At 43.6% G+C, this 17,102-nt stretch overlaps 1 protein-coding gene across 8 annotated transcripts in view; it reads right to left on the minus strand.

Moving 5' to 3' along the window:
• Positions 1-16,289, minus strand: part of VPS13D (vacuolar protein sorting 13 homolog D) — a 224,918-nt gene extending 208,629 nt beyond the window's left edge. For 7 of the 8 annotated variants that reach the window (XM_072975362.1, XM_072975361.1, XM_072975360.1 and 4 more), the window contains exons 1-7: positions 16,212-16,289; positions 13,136-13,308; positions 8,680-8,757; positions 6,343-6,533; positions 6,168-6,248; positions 3,322-3,438; positions 1,089-1,193 (exon numbers count right to left, since the gene is read on the minus strand). In XM_072975362.1, coding sequence (XP_072831463.1) covers positions 1,089-1,193; positions 3,322-3,438; positions 6,168-6,248; positions 6,343-6,533; positions 8,680-8,757; positions 13,136-13,232 — 669 coding nt within the window. In that variant the 5' untranslated portion in view covers positions 13,233-13,308; positions 16,212-16,289. Of the gene's footprint in view, positions 1-1,088; positions 1,194-3,321; positions 3,439-6,167; positions 6,249-6,342; positions 6,534-8,679; positions 8,758-13,135; positions 13,309-15,866 lie in introns of all 8 variants that reach the window. The other variant, XM_072975359.1, reaches the window with a different exon arrangement.
• Between the last annotated feature and the right edge of the window lie 813 nt (positions 16,290-17,102).

Raw genomic sequence — 17,102 nt, forward strand, 5'->3', positions numbered from 1 at the left:
CATTTTAACATTTTTATTTGTATTTCTTATTAAGCAATACATGCACATGGTTTAAAATTTAAAAGGCAAAAGGCTGAAATCTCTCCTTCCTACTCCCATCCTCCAGCCACCATTAACCCTACTCAGAGGCAACCAATGACATCAGAGTTTCTTAACTGTTCCACCAGAAGCATTCTGTATATATTCAGGTAAATCCACAATGTTCTGGTTTTTTAACAATTCTTACACATATGGTATATATGCTATTTTTGCCTTGGTTTTTTTAAACTTAATACTATATCTTAGAGACATTATGTATTCATCATAAAGATCTTTGCCTTTATTTTTGATAGCTGCATACTGTTCTACTGTATGGATATACAGTATTTATTTAATCAAATTAGCAGAACAAAAACCATTCTGTACAAGAGCATGCAAGCCAAAGAAAATTGTGTCCACGAGGAAAAATGAGTCCTTTTTCTCCATTTCACTTAAACCACCTAAAATTTCTTTACAAAAAGATTAAACTGAGATTTTTTGTTATTTATCTTTCACAAACAGTAATACTTTATATCCAGTGATTTATAATGACTTTCTAAGTATTTCTTAAAGGAATGCCACCAAAGGTGAAATTTCAACATAAGCATGATGAGAAAGTTCTTCCTTAAGAATCAGATCTGGTACTTTGTTCGTGGAAAATCTGGGTGTCTAGTACAATGGTGGCTAAGAGAATGAAGAATTCTAGTATGTTCAATGCAGGCAGTGGAATACCACACAGCGGTCAGTGAACTAGAAGTATAAACAGCAACACTCATCAGTCTTTAAAAAAATTGCTTTAAGTGGAAAAAAAAAACAAAGAAACCTATAACACACTATAAGTGTGAAACACACTCAAAACCCTGGACACTGTTCAGGAGTTATATACCTTGCGAGCACCTCAAGCAAACATACTCGAGTGTGGATGCCTGAGAGGTGAGGAGTAGGGGACTAGGGGGCTGGGGGATGGGTGGGGATGGGAAGAGACATGCAGGGAACAAAGCCAGATGTGGCAGGGACGCCACCTCACTGTACTGCCGCACTGTGGTAACGAAGCCCTGTAAGAATCATACCTGTAACTCCGCCTGAGGCAAATCCCCCAATAAAGTGCAGTCGACATCCCAATAGACGCTGAACTCTGCCACATCTAATTGTTTTTTCCGCATTAATTTCTGTACCTGAGGGAAGATAGAGAAGAAGAGAAGATGATTCTCTATTCACGAAATTATTCATCCATTCAACAGGCCATTTGTGAAGAATCATGCATCGGGCATTTTGCAAGGTGCTGAGGACATAAAATTGAATTAAGATATGGTTGTGTTCTTATAGAGTTCAGAATCTAGCTAGCTGGAAATACAAACATCCAAACAATTTTAATTAAGGAGAGGAAGACTATATAGACGCTATAAGCAAACAGAGAAAATGTCACTGTGCAGATGAGTTTCAAAAGCTGTGTATGTTTCAGGCAAAGGGCAGGAAAGGAGGGAAAGACTGGGACACATTGCAGAGAGTGGGGCCAATGATACCAAAGCCCTGAGAAGGCGAATACCCCTGTGAAACTGGAGCACTTACTCACGGTGTGGGGGCAGCACTGGGACACGCGTATGAACACGAATTTGGGGTAGGGAGTCAGTTAAGTGTTAAGAAAAGTAGCTTGAAACGTTACTAGGTATACTGGGTGGAACAGTTCCCTGCGCCCCCAAATTCATGTCATCCCAGAAACTGTGAATGAGACCTTAACCAGAAAAAGGGTCTTTGCTATGTAATCAAATTAAAATGAGGTTATACTGGATTAGGGTGGGCCCTACTCTAATCACTAGTATCCTTGTAAGACGAGATAACAGACACACAGGGGAGAAGGCCACGTGAAGATGGAGGCAGACTGGAGTGATATGTCCACAACACAAGGATGGCCAAGGCAGCCACCAGAAGGAAGGATGGGACATGGGACAGTGTCACCCTCACAGCCTCCAGGAGTAACCAACCCTGCCAACACCTTGATTTTGGACTCTGGCCTCCAGAACTAAAGAAAATAAATTTCTGTGGTTTTAAGCCATCTAGTTTGTGGTAATTTGTTATCATAGCCCTAGGAAAGTAATACACTAGGAAATCTGTCATACTAAGAAGGCTGGATGTCACACTCCAAGGGACACGGAGGCGCTGAGGGTTCTGGTGGAGGGAGGCACCAGGATCAAGTACGTGTTTTAGAAATGGAACTCTGGCAACAGTGCAAGGTAGAGCTTCTCCCCATGGAGTCATGAGTGTGTCAAAACAGTGAGCATGTTTATAGGACTGAGTTACATATTGGGAATACAGTGACCCTTGAACAAATTGCAGGTTAGGGGCACCAACCCTCCTCACAGCCAAAAATCTGCAGTGATGGCAAACTTGCTCTGTGAAGGGCCAGACAGCAAATTTGTAGGTTTTGTGGGTCATATGGTTTCTGCTGTAGCTTCTCAACCATGCCACTGCAGCACAAAAGCAGTCTCAACAGTATTTAAATGGACGGGCATGGAAAGCTTTACAAAAACAGATGGGGCCAAATTTGGCCCACAGGCCAATTTGCCAACCCCCAATCTAGAGCTGGTCCACCTGGGTTCGAGTGGTCCCCCTGGCTCCACCACTCGCTTCAACCCTCCGCTCCTCAGCATCCTCGGCTGTGGTACAAGGATAACAGCGGTGGTGAAAAGTAACAATTCAATGAGGTAGATCACACCAAGCACTAAGAACAGTGCCTGGTACATAAAAGGGTTCTAAGATGTCAGTTTTCACGTGTTCTTTTTAACATTCAGTAACATGTTAGAGAATAAAGGAAAAAGGTTGGTTTCAGGGGAGCAACATGAGCAGATCGAATATAATGGTTATGACAAGCCTAAAATACCACTGAGGCGTCCCATAGAGGGTTAGAGACCTTGAATATGAGGTCAGAAGAGGGGTGTAGAATGAAGTTCAAGACGTGGATGCCATCGGAAAATCTTCCTAGGTGGCAGCTGAAACTATGAAACAGCAGAGCCCAAGAGTGCACACGGCGTGGGAAGAAAATCAAAGATGAAATCCTTTCTGTATGTCAGCATCTTTGTGTATAAAACGCACCAGCATTTAGTGGATGAGTGAAATGATGACAGGTCAGAGGAAATTAACTGTTTCTCTATTACAGCAAATGAGCAAGAGACATTCACATTCGCCAAAGAACAGGGGAAAAAGAACGTGATCTCATTTACACAACACAAAAGGACAAAAGGCATAACTCCAGATGCCCCAGGCCCAGCACCTTCTTGCCGGTTTGCAGTCATAGTTCATACTCACAGGCTCATTTACAGCATTTTGCACGGACACATTCTTAATGCAGATGCCAAATGCAAAAGGATGGGAAGGATTGGTGACACCATCTTCAAAGCGCAAATGGACATCTTGAATTTTTAACTGCAGAGGGGAAAAAAACCACATTTAGAACACTGCCAAAGATAGAATATCACAGGCAGGGGTCACACTACCCTTGAGCCACTTAAGTAAAACACAAGAAGCAGTTTATGCAAATGCTTACATCATACACATATCCAACACTATAAAAAGTTATAATCGCCAACTGGTTATGAATGACTTTTCTTTGTGATTAGTGCTATCTCAAGAAGAGAGTTATGATACTTAACATTAAATCATTTCGAAACACATTTTAAACACTGAAAGAAAGTAGTACTATCGTATCTAGACAACTGCCCCCACCTCTGATGATATCCTAACGTCGCCTAGGTCCCCAAACCTGGACACAGGAACACCACTGGGGCATTTCCACTCTGTACTTATTTATTTCCCCTTGTCCTGGTAGTAAGCTCAGAAAAGGCATTCTGCTTCAATGAATTAAAATATAATAACAGAAAGTGAAAAGACAACCCATAGAAGGGGAGAAAATGTTTGGGAATCATATATCTGATAAAGGACTAGAATCCAGAATACATAAAGAACTCTTACAATGCAACAGGTAAAAAAATAAATAAATAAATCTTTAAAGGGAAAAGGTGTTTGGATAGACATTTCTCCAAAACAAAAACAAAAACAAAAAACAAATAACCAACAAGCCTGTGAAAAGATGCTCAAGATTAACCATTAAGGAAATGCAAATCAAAACCACACTGAGATTGAACCTCTTACCCACTAGGGCGGCTATTACTAAAAGAGAGACAATAACAAGTGCTGATGAGGATGTGGAAAAACTGAAACGTTCACCCATCGCTGGTGAAACTGTAAAACAGTACAGCCTCTCTAGAAAAGTCTGACAGTTCCTCAAAACATTACGCACAGTTATCACATGACTCAACAATTCCACTCTTAGGTATGTACTCACAAGAACTGAAAACATGTTCATACAAAACCATACACATGAATGTTTACTGCAGCAATATTCCTAATAGCCAAAAAGTAAAAGTAACCCAAATGCCCATCAACTGGTAAATGGATAAACAAAATGTGGTATATCCTGGGAACTGCAAAAACTCTAGGTATGAAAATTCCATTCAAACCCCTACACTAAGAGACCTGAATAGACTTTAATGGGGCTCCCAGCAGCCTAAGGCTGTGTCCCTGGAACATTCCATCCCCTTCCAGAGTTCCTGTCTGGAAAAGCTCAAGGTGGTTTGTTCTAGCCAACACCCGATGGTAGCCGCTCCCTCTCCCCCAACAACTTCCCTTTCTTAAAGCAGTTAACAAAAGGACCTACAACTGAATCCTTTCTCAGTCCCCATGTGCCAACCCTTTGTAATTTTTTTCACCTGAGCCCTCCCTACCCACACACGCTCTCACTTTCCCTTTAAAGGACCTGGTCACTTCTGTACAAATTGGAACGGAGCTCTGTCTTTCCCTACTGTCAGCGGTCACTGAATAAAATTTGTTTTCACCACTTAAACTTCACTCCAGCTTTGTTTATCTTTGGCAGTTCATACAATGGAATGTATTATTCAGAAATAAAAAGGAGTAAGTATTGATACATGCTAGAACATAAATGAAACTTAAAAGTATTATGCTAAGAGGCCAGACACAAAAGGCCACATAGTGTACAACCCCACTGATATGAAATGTCCAGAACAGGAAGATGCATAGAGAAAATAGGTTAGCGGCTGCAGGGGCTGGAAGGACAGGGGAAAGGGAAGTGGCGACTAATGGGCATGGAGCTTCTTTTCAGGGTGATGAAAAAGTTCTGGAATTAGATGTGGTGATCCATGCCTAACTCTGTAAATACACCAAGAAACACTAGATTGTACACTTTAAAGTGTGAACTTTATGGTATGTGAACTAAATCTCAATAATGCTATTATTAAAAAAAAATTAAAATAATGAGGAATTTTTTTTAAAAATTGATGATAGAGAATATAAATAACTGCCTGAAAAAGAATTCAAAGCAGTCACCTCAAATGTGCTGACATTTTTAGTAACCTTATGAAAGTTCTGAAACCACCAACCTCAGACCATATTTTTTTGAGGAAGTGGGATACCTTAAAAACATGGGTTCCGTATCACATTGGCACTGCAAGAAAACCCTGGAGGTAGTTAAGTACAGGTTAACTCTTATGACAGTCACGAAAATTACTGTCAACCCTGATCTAACTTTTGAGGACAAAACATAACAGTAATTAAAGCAGAAAATATGATCAACTGCCCTGGCACTGTAACTCATCAAACTGTCCCTGGATATATCACTGTGAGATTAAATATCTTAGCGGGCTGTTCACAATGCCGTATGGAACCAACTAGAAACCATACATCCAAACTCTCTTGTTTTACGGACAAAGAAACGGAGACCTCAGAGATTAAGTGATTTGCCCTGAAACAATACAGGCATGAGGACTCAGGTGACCTGGCTCCTTAGAAGGTAAATCCTTCAGCAGGTAGGATTCCCACATTCAAAAGGAAAAGGAAGCCAAATATAAGTGGAACGAAAACTCCTACTCATGCTAACTGAAGCAAGAGAAACCGGTGTATGCCCAGAGCTGGACTGGCTTTTCCAGTTTCCCCTCTGGCACCGCCTAGGAAAAGGGACATCGTACAGACACCTTGTGATCATTAAAACCACAAGTAACAAGCAACTAAGATGCAAAAATGCACTTCAGCCTGAGCGATCCCTTCTGTGTTCATACTGTACAAAAGTCAGTAGGACTTACTTCAATATTCTCCACAATTCTCGTAACGACCGAGGCAGTAACCGAATACCAGTAGGACTCCCCTTTCTGCTGGCGTTCGTTCTACAAAGGAAAGAGCCGCTGTTATCAGAATCTAGTGCTCCGCTCTCAGGAGTCTCACCACCACCTCTTATGGCCCAAAGGATTTCCGCCTTGCCTTCCATTTTTCCTCCAGGGCTTGAAGGAGAGCTTTCTTGCGTTCCCTTTCCAACAGCTTCTCCTTTTCATCATTGAAATCCTGTATTTTTTCGGGGGCTCCAATTAAGTGAAGGCTGGAGATGGAGATCACCCAAGGGTCCACATGGGGGCGGTAAAAGGGAATCTGAAGGGTTACTTTCCCAATTAAGCCTGGAAAAAGGAAGTCTTATTAAATCCCCGAACACATTTTTAATTCTTTGTTTTCCTGTATCATTCTTGTTTTCTTTAAGGAGTATTACTATTTTTACCATTTATTTGTTAATTTAAGAAAACAATCAGCAGGTTTTCCTACATGTGAAACAAATGTTAGTAGGCTGAGATCTGTAAGAATGAGGCATAATAAATTAGAAGCTGGAAAAAGTTCAGTGTGACTTTACCACATCAAACGCAACCTCTCCCCTCTGGAAACTACCTCTTTTCCAACAGGACCACATATTCAACTTCCCAGGGCTGTCTTTCTTCCCATGACACCTACACGAGCCTGTGGGAGCAAAACTCATTTCTTGTTCATTATTAATTAGCTGGCTGATAGATCTTTATTAGGAGTTATCAGACTTAGAACATGTCCAGTCTTAAACACAACAACTGAAACACAGGTGACGCTGTGGTGGCACTCCATTGAGAAAGAACTCCGAGTCTTCACGGGCTGATGGAAAAGCTAAATGGCCTGGTAGGACTGTGATATTTACTTTCCAAGTTCTACCACTTGCAGCCAAGCCTTCTAGAACACAAGCATTCTTTAAATTCAATTAATAAGAGGCAAGTCACCTCTAGGGAATAATGCATAAAACATGTGAACTGTCCTAATGGACCTCTCAAAGATCCACACAGCCCAAGCAGCAGTCTACCTCTGAAAGCATCACATCTTATCAGAATGTGATCATTACCATCTGAGATCTAGAATTTGAACAGGATCCATCTGTTATGTTTAAGATAACAGAGTATCATTAACACCCAGTGATCGACTGTGTAATCCAACAACAAATGAAGAAACCTTACAACAAATAATGAAAAAACATTTTAATTGTTACTTTTTCTAGAAAAATGAAAGTACATTTTCTATAATAAAATTACATTACAAATGAAACCACACACCAGCTTTCACAACACAATAATCAGGGCACAGTTGCAACTCTTACCTAAATTAATTGGGGGTACATTTATATGACAGCAACATATAACTTGTTACATTTCATTTAATTTTTGCAGAACACAAAAAAAGGTTCATTTTTTCAAAAATATTAGAAAATATCAATTTTCCCCAAGAGCCTCTCTTAATCTTTGATACTCAAGTACGACCCTTCTGGAAGCGTCTAGTGTCATCATCCTTGAGTCTCTTCAAGGTTCTGATTTGTCGGTGCCTTTGCTTGTGATTCTGGCAGTTCATCCATCACTTGAACTGACTTCCAGAAAGCCTAGATCCCTCACAAGATTTCGACTTTATTTCACCTAGCGACTGATTTGCATTGTACTTGCATTTTACTGTTAAGTACCCTCAAAATAAGGGAAAGACTGACTGACATCAATAGGCTATTGCTGAAGGATGAGGGGTGTCTAAAGAGGGACTAATTTTATAAGTGATCACTTGATAGAGAATATTTTTACTCTGGAATATTCTTGTTTCCTTACCAAATCTAGTAATTGCAAGGCTCCTATAAAGCCTGCAAACATCTACTGAGTGTGTTGAGCACTGTTCTGAGTAATTTTAATGCATTAACTCATGTACTCCTCTCAATAACCCTACGATGTAGGTATTATTATTATCCCATCTTAAAGATAAGCACACACAGAGTGGTTAGGGAACTTCCCCAAGGTCACACAACCAAAAAATGGCAGATATGGAACAGAAACACAAGCACACTGTTTCAGAGCCCACCTTTCATTCAACAGAATAAACTGTCTCTTGGTGATATTTATAGTGAATTCTCTGAAAATAAAACCCCCTGTATCTAGAACAGAAGTTCTCAGATTTTAGTAAACGTAAGAATTGTCTGGGGTGCTTATTAAACCTACAGGTTCAAAAAAAAAAAAAAGGGATGCAGGTTCAACGACACTCCCTCAGAGATTCTGATTCAGTAGGTGTGGGGGTCACCTGGCCTCCCCACCACCACTGCCCCCCAACTCCCATCATCCTGATACTAGCGGCCTGGAGACCACACTTGAAGACTGATCTAAACTCTCCCCTTCCTAGCCTGCCTCCTCCTGGTCAAACAGAGCCAAACTCAAGGGCTCTCAGTTTTCATGTCCCAAATAATGAAAGACTCAAAACTGCCTCCCTCTCCCTTGTTCCACATACCAGCTTTGACTTCAAATGGTAATTCCAGTTCTTTCAAGGCATCCTTCTTTAAAGGCAAATTTTCTAATTCAACAGCACCTAAAAAAATAAAGACACCATGACATGTTTATCCAACAAATGAGGGGGTGCCTACCATGTGCAAATCAGTGAAGGTTAAAGGGAGAATTTCACATCTAGGCCCAGGCTACACCAACGTGCTTTCTTTGAACTAATTTCCTGACCAGCCCACTCTGACAGGTAAGTAACAGCTGAAGCTTACGAGCAGATAAAGGATTTAGGCAGGGATCTAATTTGGGCTCCTAATGAGCCAGATAGTATTTCAGGCCTTATAGTGTCTGTTGTATATTCACTTTTTGTTTTCTTTTCTTTTTCTTACAAGCCTATGAAAATGGAAAAGCCAGGGGGAGGGTAGAGCAGTGGTGGAGCACATGCTTAGCATGCACAAGGTCCTGGGTTCAATCCCCAGTACCTCTATTTCAAAAAATAAAAATAAAAATAAAAATAAAAATAAAAATAAATAAAGAAATAGAAATGAAAAAGCCATTCTCAGCTTGCAGGAGGATCTGGTCAAGCTGGCCCGTTTACAGACCCCTAGTTTAGGCTAATAGTCACCATTAATATCTGAATCACCTGGGCTGAAATGCGGGTTCCTGGGGCCCCTTCCCAGACACCTCTGGGATTGAAACACAGAAATTTGCGATTTTTAACAAGCTCTCCTTACCCACTGCCTATCCCCACCACACATACACAAAATGGGTGTCTTCCACACAGTATCTGAGAGCCTGTGAGAGTTCGATAAGGTTGAGCATCAAAAAGAATTATACTCTTTCTTCAGGAGAGATCACCCCATGTTCTCCTCTGCACCTCCATCGGCAGGTGTAATACCAGTCAGAGAGCAGAGGCGTGAAGAGGACCATCACTGAAGGTCTTTTTCAGACCCAGCTTTTACAATCACTTCAACCTAAAAGAACAAGATGTCTCCACGGCAGTTTGAAGGAACAGTCAAGAAGGTGCAGCTAGATCTCCAACTCTCCCAGCTATGGACTCATTCCTTCACACACAGACACTGATCCCTACTCTGTTTTAGGCACTGTGCTAGCCACTGGGAATATTAAAAAAAAAAAAAAAAGGCAGGCAGGTTCTCCATCCTCAAAGAGCTGGCGGGATAGCCATCATTTTATAAAACTGTTTGTATAACACAAGTCAATTTCTGAGTCACTTAAATCTTTCTGAAATATATTTTCAGGAACAGGGAGCACAGACAGTAATCACCCAGCAACTGTTAGCTTGTAAGAGAACCCAGAAGAAAGGAAAGCAAGTCTTCCTCCAAAGACAAACTAATACAAGAAACTTGACTATTTTCCCTTTGAATGACTGTTTAAGACTTGTGAGCCACTGGCTTCTAAAGAAGTATTCAAAGCTAGCATTTTGGCAGCTTTTGAGCAAATGCACCCAACTTAGTTTTCAGACTTTTGCAGGAACATCTGTCCACATGGGACTCTATATACCTTAAGACTAACCAAAAGGAGAAGTTCATAATCCCAGAGAACCCAGAAGCAACCCTGTATCCATGTCTGGGGAGAAAACGATCATTGAAAAAAACATGAGACATGTTCCTAATCAGCTGAAACTGACTTAAAGGGAGGAAAGTATATAGATTCTCTTCTTTTGAAGAACAACATTTGCAATTTGAATCATTTGCCCTATTTTCCAATACCTGAATCTGTCACAAAGGAGGATGGCCCTAGGTTTCCTGGGTTGCTGTTCGGCATGGAAAAGTGGAAAGAATGGTAGGCAATCCAGGCAATGAAAAATTAAAGCCGAAGCACAGAGAGCAAAGGAGGTGTTCTAGAAAGGAGAGGAGGCCCCGGAGGAAAGAATGAAGGAAGGAATGAGGAGAAGCGGCAGCCTACACAAGTCAAAAACAAGGGGGTCAGGCAGAACAGCAGCAGTCATGGTTCAAGACCAAAGGCTTCCTTCCTACCTCCCTACCCCCTCACATGCACCCACAGCTGGCCCTGCTGGGAAAGGTCCCTCCAAGGGACCAAGCCACAAGGCCCCAGCACAGGTGAGCAATTCATAAATGATAATGTTCACTGATTTCCAGGCAGATAATTTGCAGGCTTAATGTGTGGATGTCTTTCTCTCATACAGAAATTCCTCACCTCGGAGTAACAAGAAATCTAGTCACTAGAACTGGGGTGACTTCAGAGGTTGGTAACTTTAAGTAATAGCTAATAATTACTTCACTCTCCGCCCTCGGCTTCAGGTCATTTAAAGGGCCAAATCTAGGTTCAGAGCTTATAAAAAGAAAAAGGAGGGGGAATCTAAATGCCCAAAGTCCAGACTCCTTGACACAGCACCGGCAGCCGCTACCTTCTGGCCTCAAACTACCCCAAACACGCCCTGCGGGTCCTCAGCCTTCTGCCTCTGCTCACACGCTTAGTTTGGCCTGGAATGTGGTCACTCACCCCGGGGCCACCGACCAAAATCCGGCTAAGACGCACTTAAAAACCACCTCCAGAACAGTTTTGCCAGAGTCCTAGAGACAGATGAATGGTTCCCCTCCCACTGCATTATGCCTGTACCTCCAGTTTAACAATGCAATATACGCACTGCCTTGTATGACTGTACACTTATTTCTGTCTCCCGGACAGGCTAATGGCTCTCTGAGGGCAGGGACTATAGAGGTGGATCTGGGATGACGATGGTGATGGTAACACTAATACTAAAACTAATACTAATAATAATAGCATTTAATGAGAACTTACTACGTGCCAAGCACTTCATATGCATTTCTTCATTTGATCCTCACAAAAATATGAGGAAATACTATTATCTTCTCCATTTTTACAATAAGAAAAATAAGGCTTAGAGAAAGTATTTTTCTATTCTGCGGAGAAACATTCCTCAAATTCCACAGGTTCATTAAAAGCCATAGAGAATACATTTTAAAAAGAAATAAGCACAAAAAAGCGGTAGAAAGCTTCAGAGACAAACACAGTTGTCATTACAAAGGTATATTGTCTAAAATTGCTGAGATTAGAAATCTATTGTTAGTATAGACTCCGTAACTTATCAGACACTACAAATTTCTATTTATTCATTTCTTTAGCAAATATCCCTCCTCTTACTGTAGCACTCTTGAGAAAGCCAGCTCTGTTATTAGCAACGCTGCGGTGTGCAGCTCTCTTTCTAGGCCCTGTTACCTGCCCTGTATAACCTGGTTGGCTTCACAGTGTGTCTGAGGACTTCAGTAAGTGACCAAAGAGATGAGCCTGAAACTACTATTGTACTTTTAACACACCCCTTCCCTGAGAGCCGGCCACTTTCTCTCCAATAAGCAGCTCCCTTCCAGGAAAGGGCAGGAGGAAAAGCAGGAGAAGAACAGGAAAGAACCCACTTCTGTTCCCAGCGCAAGGAAGGAAGCCGGGGGGTATGATCGCCAGAGCTCCCCACGTCCTGTCGCTGCCACAATCATTTCACTGGTTTCGAAGGGTCAGAACAACCTGGAGAATGCCACTGCTGGAGCAAGTAAGTCACCGGCACCCTGCGCTCAGACTGCACAAACATCTGCCTCACTGCCAGCCCCACTACCTTGCCCTGGTCCACCTGCCGAAATCCACACTCCTGGGAAGCCCATGAGGTTCCCACTATTTTGAGGTCTCCTTTCCACTTTCTATGATTTTATATGTTTGCATACTAACTTCATCATCTTTCTCTAGATTTGTGAAAGGATTCTATTTTGAGCTGGGCAAAGAGACCTTAAATGATAACAAGGAGAAGAAAGCGGTTTTCCAATCAGCCCATCAAACCAGTGGGCCGCATTTACCAAGTACAGGCCTAGAAAAGCTAAACTGTCTCGAGCTTTAGGTTCTTTTCTATTCAGCAAGACAAGACCTCAGAAATTCTGTTGGAAGACCTCACAATAACAGATTTAAAAACTCCTACTGGGTGTCTCCTGTACACCAGCAGGATAGGAGTTTTAACAGACACTCCACCTAACCTTACAGCAACCCTGTAGAGGGTAATATACCTCTCAGTTTTCTGAAGAAACTGAGGTTCAGAATTCCAATGACTTGTTCATATAGCTTACAAGTAACACAGAAGGATTTGAAGCCAAAGCCAGTGCCATTGTCACTAGACCCTGGCTGCTTCCATAAAGCTTCATAAAACTAAAAAAAAAAAAAAACTGGAGCAAAGCACAGTCACCAATAGTATGGTCTTTTCTTCCTTTTAATATTTAACAGTCCCCTAAAATCTACAACAATACAGCTGCTTACTTCAGTTACCCTGTAATAATAAACGGTGTCATATGGGAGAACATTTTACACATATTTAGTATAAAGCCATCTGGCTGTTAGGGTTTATGATTCTCACTATGACAAAAAGAATATAAAAAACAGAAATGCCATCTGCAAATCCTGCTTCACCAAAAAGAGAGACACGTACTCACCTTTCAGAAGTGCAACAGAAAGCTGGTCGGTGTTCAGGTTGTTGACGTATTTCCCCAGATAGGTATTGAGAACCCAGGCTACAAGCCCTTCCAACATGACTATATCCTCAAGACAAGGTGTTTAAAAATCATGGATCATTCTTTGTTCCTCTCTCTCATGGTCACAGAAAAATCTATGAAAGAGAAAAAAAAGAAAATGAACAGGAAAACCAGATTTTTCCAAGCTGATTTCCCACTCGACCTCCCCTCAAGGTGGATGGATGTGAAGCACAGATTTAAGAAAAGATGGGGTAAGACGCCCCAGCTAGTAAAGGGAGGGCCCAACAAATACACCTGTATTTTAAAGAAGCTGCAAGTAAGAGCCACTTACAAATTTTCCAAAAGTTACATACAATTCAAAGTTATGTATCTTTTCGATGTAATTGATCATTAAACTGCTTGCTTTTGGTGATTGATCTGGGGACTAGACTGTCCTGATCAGAGGTTCTCATCCAGATGTGATGTGGCAATGTCCAGAGACATTTCTGATTGCCATGACTGGGAGAGGGGTGCTACTGGTATCTTGTTAGTAGACTACAGAAGCTGCTAAACTTCCTACCCTGCACAAGACAGTCCCCCACAGCAGAGTTATCCAGCCCAATATGCCAACAGTGCCAAGGCTGAGAAACGCTGTCCTAGATTAAGACAAAAACAGCCTAAGAAACTGTATCATATCAGAATATGTATCAACTTCATATTCTGCACCGATCCTTTAAGCCTTCCCGAAGTCAATTTTGCAAATTTGTTCATCAGGATCATTCATAAAATAATATAAATGGAAGGGAGACAGCAGTGGTTTATCACTGTTTTTAAATGTCCCAGAACTGGTACCTGGGCACCAGATGATGCTGATACAATAAACAACCTTAGTCAGTGATTACAAACACCAGAAATCATCTGGTTCCAGCCACAGTAATTACACTGACTACTGAATTACTATTACCCATTATAACTGGTGTTTATTAGTATTATAAAAAATGCAGAGATTATTTTTATTACAGAAAGTGAACATGAGGGAACTTGAAACGCAAAAGTTTAAATGGGTTCTAAGATTGCTCAGCCAGTAGATCCTACTTAGAACTGGGGGCTCCAAATCGTGCTCTGAGCCAGGCATGTCAGACACCAGCCCACCAAGCCTGACACTTCAGGTTTGCCATGGCAGGCATCCCACCTGGAACCAGTCCTTTCAGGATCTTTCCCAAGCACTCTGCCCCACCTCCAGTGATTCATTTTAGTGCCAGGAGATACTTGTATCCCAACTGAAAGGCCTCCACCCAACAAAAACCCAAAACACAAGGCTCTACAGAAGTTAACATCCAGGAGAAATTGGCTTTTATTTGTCAACAGTGTCTTGCATTTCCAGACAAAATTAATTTTTATTTGCCAACAATGACAGTAAAAACATGTAAGTAAATAAGTAGCATTTGGCAAATACAAATTTCTTTCCAAAGATCTTTTTTTTAAGCTACCTTTTGTGTAATCTGCTAAAGATTATTGGGCACATTTATTTAAAGAAGAGGTTAAGTAACAAATTCCTTAAAATAATAAAGGTTTAACAGCCTGAGTAAAGAAACATTTCTTTATTATAACTTTAAACGAGGAAATTCGTGAAAACAAAACGTGAACCCAGCTAATCTTGTCTTATTATGTAGACTCCAAACACACTGAGGCAAAGAGCCAAAATCGGAGTACTCTTAATTTTTTAAGTTACTGCCATTGATTCTGGCCCTAAATGCCAACAAACTCTCTCTGAAGTGCCAACTACAAGTGCTCGTCCAGGAGAGGGAAACAACTGTCAGTCTACACAAGATCACACTCTACCCTACTTCTCCTGAAAGCACAGATTAAAAGATGAGGTGAGAAGCCTTGTGTAAGACGCCCTGGGTGATACACTGAGGCCCAAGACAGACAGCATCCATTAGCTCTGCTAAGCATCTAGACCAGGCTTGAGGCCACTTCAAGGATTCCCTTAAGGAATCCGGTGTCAGGAAGGGCCGCCAGACTGGCCAGAATCCCAAAGTGTTTACACTCCGGTCCATCAGGGCTTCTAGGCAGCTGTCTGGCACTCACCCCTACCTGGCCTCCCCTAATCGGTGGGACAGGTGACACTGGGGATCAGTGCTCAGCCCACAGAGGGGCAGACAGCCTGGCATGACCTTGAGCCAGGCCCCACCCTCGACCGGCAGCTGGAACCCTGAGTAGGAAGGGCTGGCAACAGGGCGCGGGCGCGGAGGCTGCGGGGCTGAGGGCTGCGGGAACCAGAGAACTCTGAGATCCGAGGCCAGAGAAGGGCAAGGGCCAGGCCCGGTGCCCCGCAGGGACGAGACTCCCAGGAGCCGGGACTCCCAGTGCCCAGGCTCCCACAGCCCGCCCGCCGCCCCTCTGCTCTCAGAACCCTACGCCCCGCCTCAGAGGACGGAGACCCCCGGAGCGGGAGATCCCAGACACGGGAGGACAGGCTAAGCCAGGGCTTGACCCCGGGGGGCGAGGGGTAAAGAGAAGTTTGAGGCCTGCTATCCCCAACCCACAACATGACCCCAGAAGCTGGAGAAGAGAGAGGTGAAGACACTGGAGCGCTGCCGAAGCCCCATTCTTGGGCATAAGGTCGGGGGGCTCATACACCGGGCTCCCGCCGTAAGACCGGGGCTCCGGTGGGGAGAAGCGGGCTGACACCCCCTCAATTCCACGGCACCTGGCTGCCCGTAGCCTGGAAAAGGGTGCCGGGTCCGGCAGGGACTCGGACTCCCCAGAACACGGACGCCAGAGCCCCGGGAGGCTCGGGACGCCCAAGCCTGTGGCTGGGATGCCCGCGGGGGCTCGGCGCCGGGGGCTCGGACGCGGTAGGACTTCCCTGAGGAGCTCGGACCAGGGAAGGGCCGGACGCCGGCGTCCCCGGGCTCCCAGCGCCGCGCTCCCCGCAGGCGGGCCCGGGCCCTCAGTTCAGAAGCGGAGCCGGAGCGGCCGACCGCGGGCCCACGCCCGCCCTGCGGCCCCCGGCCTTGCCCGCCGCCCGGCACCGCCCGGCCTCGGCCTGTACCTGTCGCTGTCCCGGACCGCCCGCCCCAGCCCGGCACTGCGCGGCGCTTCCTCTCCGCCGCTCCTCAATGGCGCTGGCCGGCGGCGCTGAGGCCCGCCCCGCCCCGACCCGACCAATCGAGCGGGCGCCGCGCCGGCGCCTGGCCAGCCGAGCACCGAATCATCGAGGAGACGCCCTCTGGCTCCGACAGTCGCTCCTGCAGGACTGCCGGCCGCTCCTGCAGGACTGCCGGCCCCTCCAGGGCTCTGGAATACGGGGGCTGAAGTGGGAGAAAGGCCCCAAAAGCCCCACTTTACAGAAGGGGCAACCAAGTCCCAGGGGAAAGCTACAGGTTGAGATGATAATATTTAGGACATGTTGGCTCGGACAGTGTTGGAATTCTTCTTTCTGCAACGGTCCGTCCACAGTCAGTTTTCCACTTAGTAGCCTCAGGAGTCTGTTAAAACATCATACTGACCACGCCACTTCCCTGCTTAAAACCGCTTCCCCATTACACTTAAATTAAATCCATTACTTTTTCTGTCACTCTTGCCCCCACCCTGGCCCACTCTCCAGTCCCTGCCTCAGGACCTTTGAATTTGCATTTCTCTCTACCCAGGATGTTTTTCCCCTAAACCACTGCTGTCCAATAGAAACACAATGCAAGTTGCAGAGTAATTTTAAATTTACCTAGTTGGTACATTTTTTTAAAGGAGAAAGAAAAGGGTGAAATTAATATTTTTTATTTAATTGGATATGTCCTAAATATTATCATCTCAACCTGTAGCCAACACGAAAAAATTATTAGATATTTCGGGGGGGTTATAGTAATTTTTTAAAATCCAGTGTGTGTTTTACACTTACAGCACATCTCAATAAAAACTAACCACATTTCAAGTGCTCCAAAGACAT

This window comes from Vicugna pacos, chromosome 13 (genome assembly GCF_048564905.1).
Source record: "Vicugna pacos chromosome 13, VicPac4, whole genome shotgun sequence".
Lineage (NCBI taxonomy): Eukaryota > Metazoa > Chordata > Mammalia > Artiodactyla > Camelidae > Vicugna > Vicugna pacos.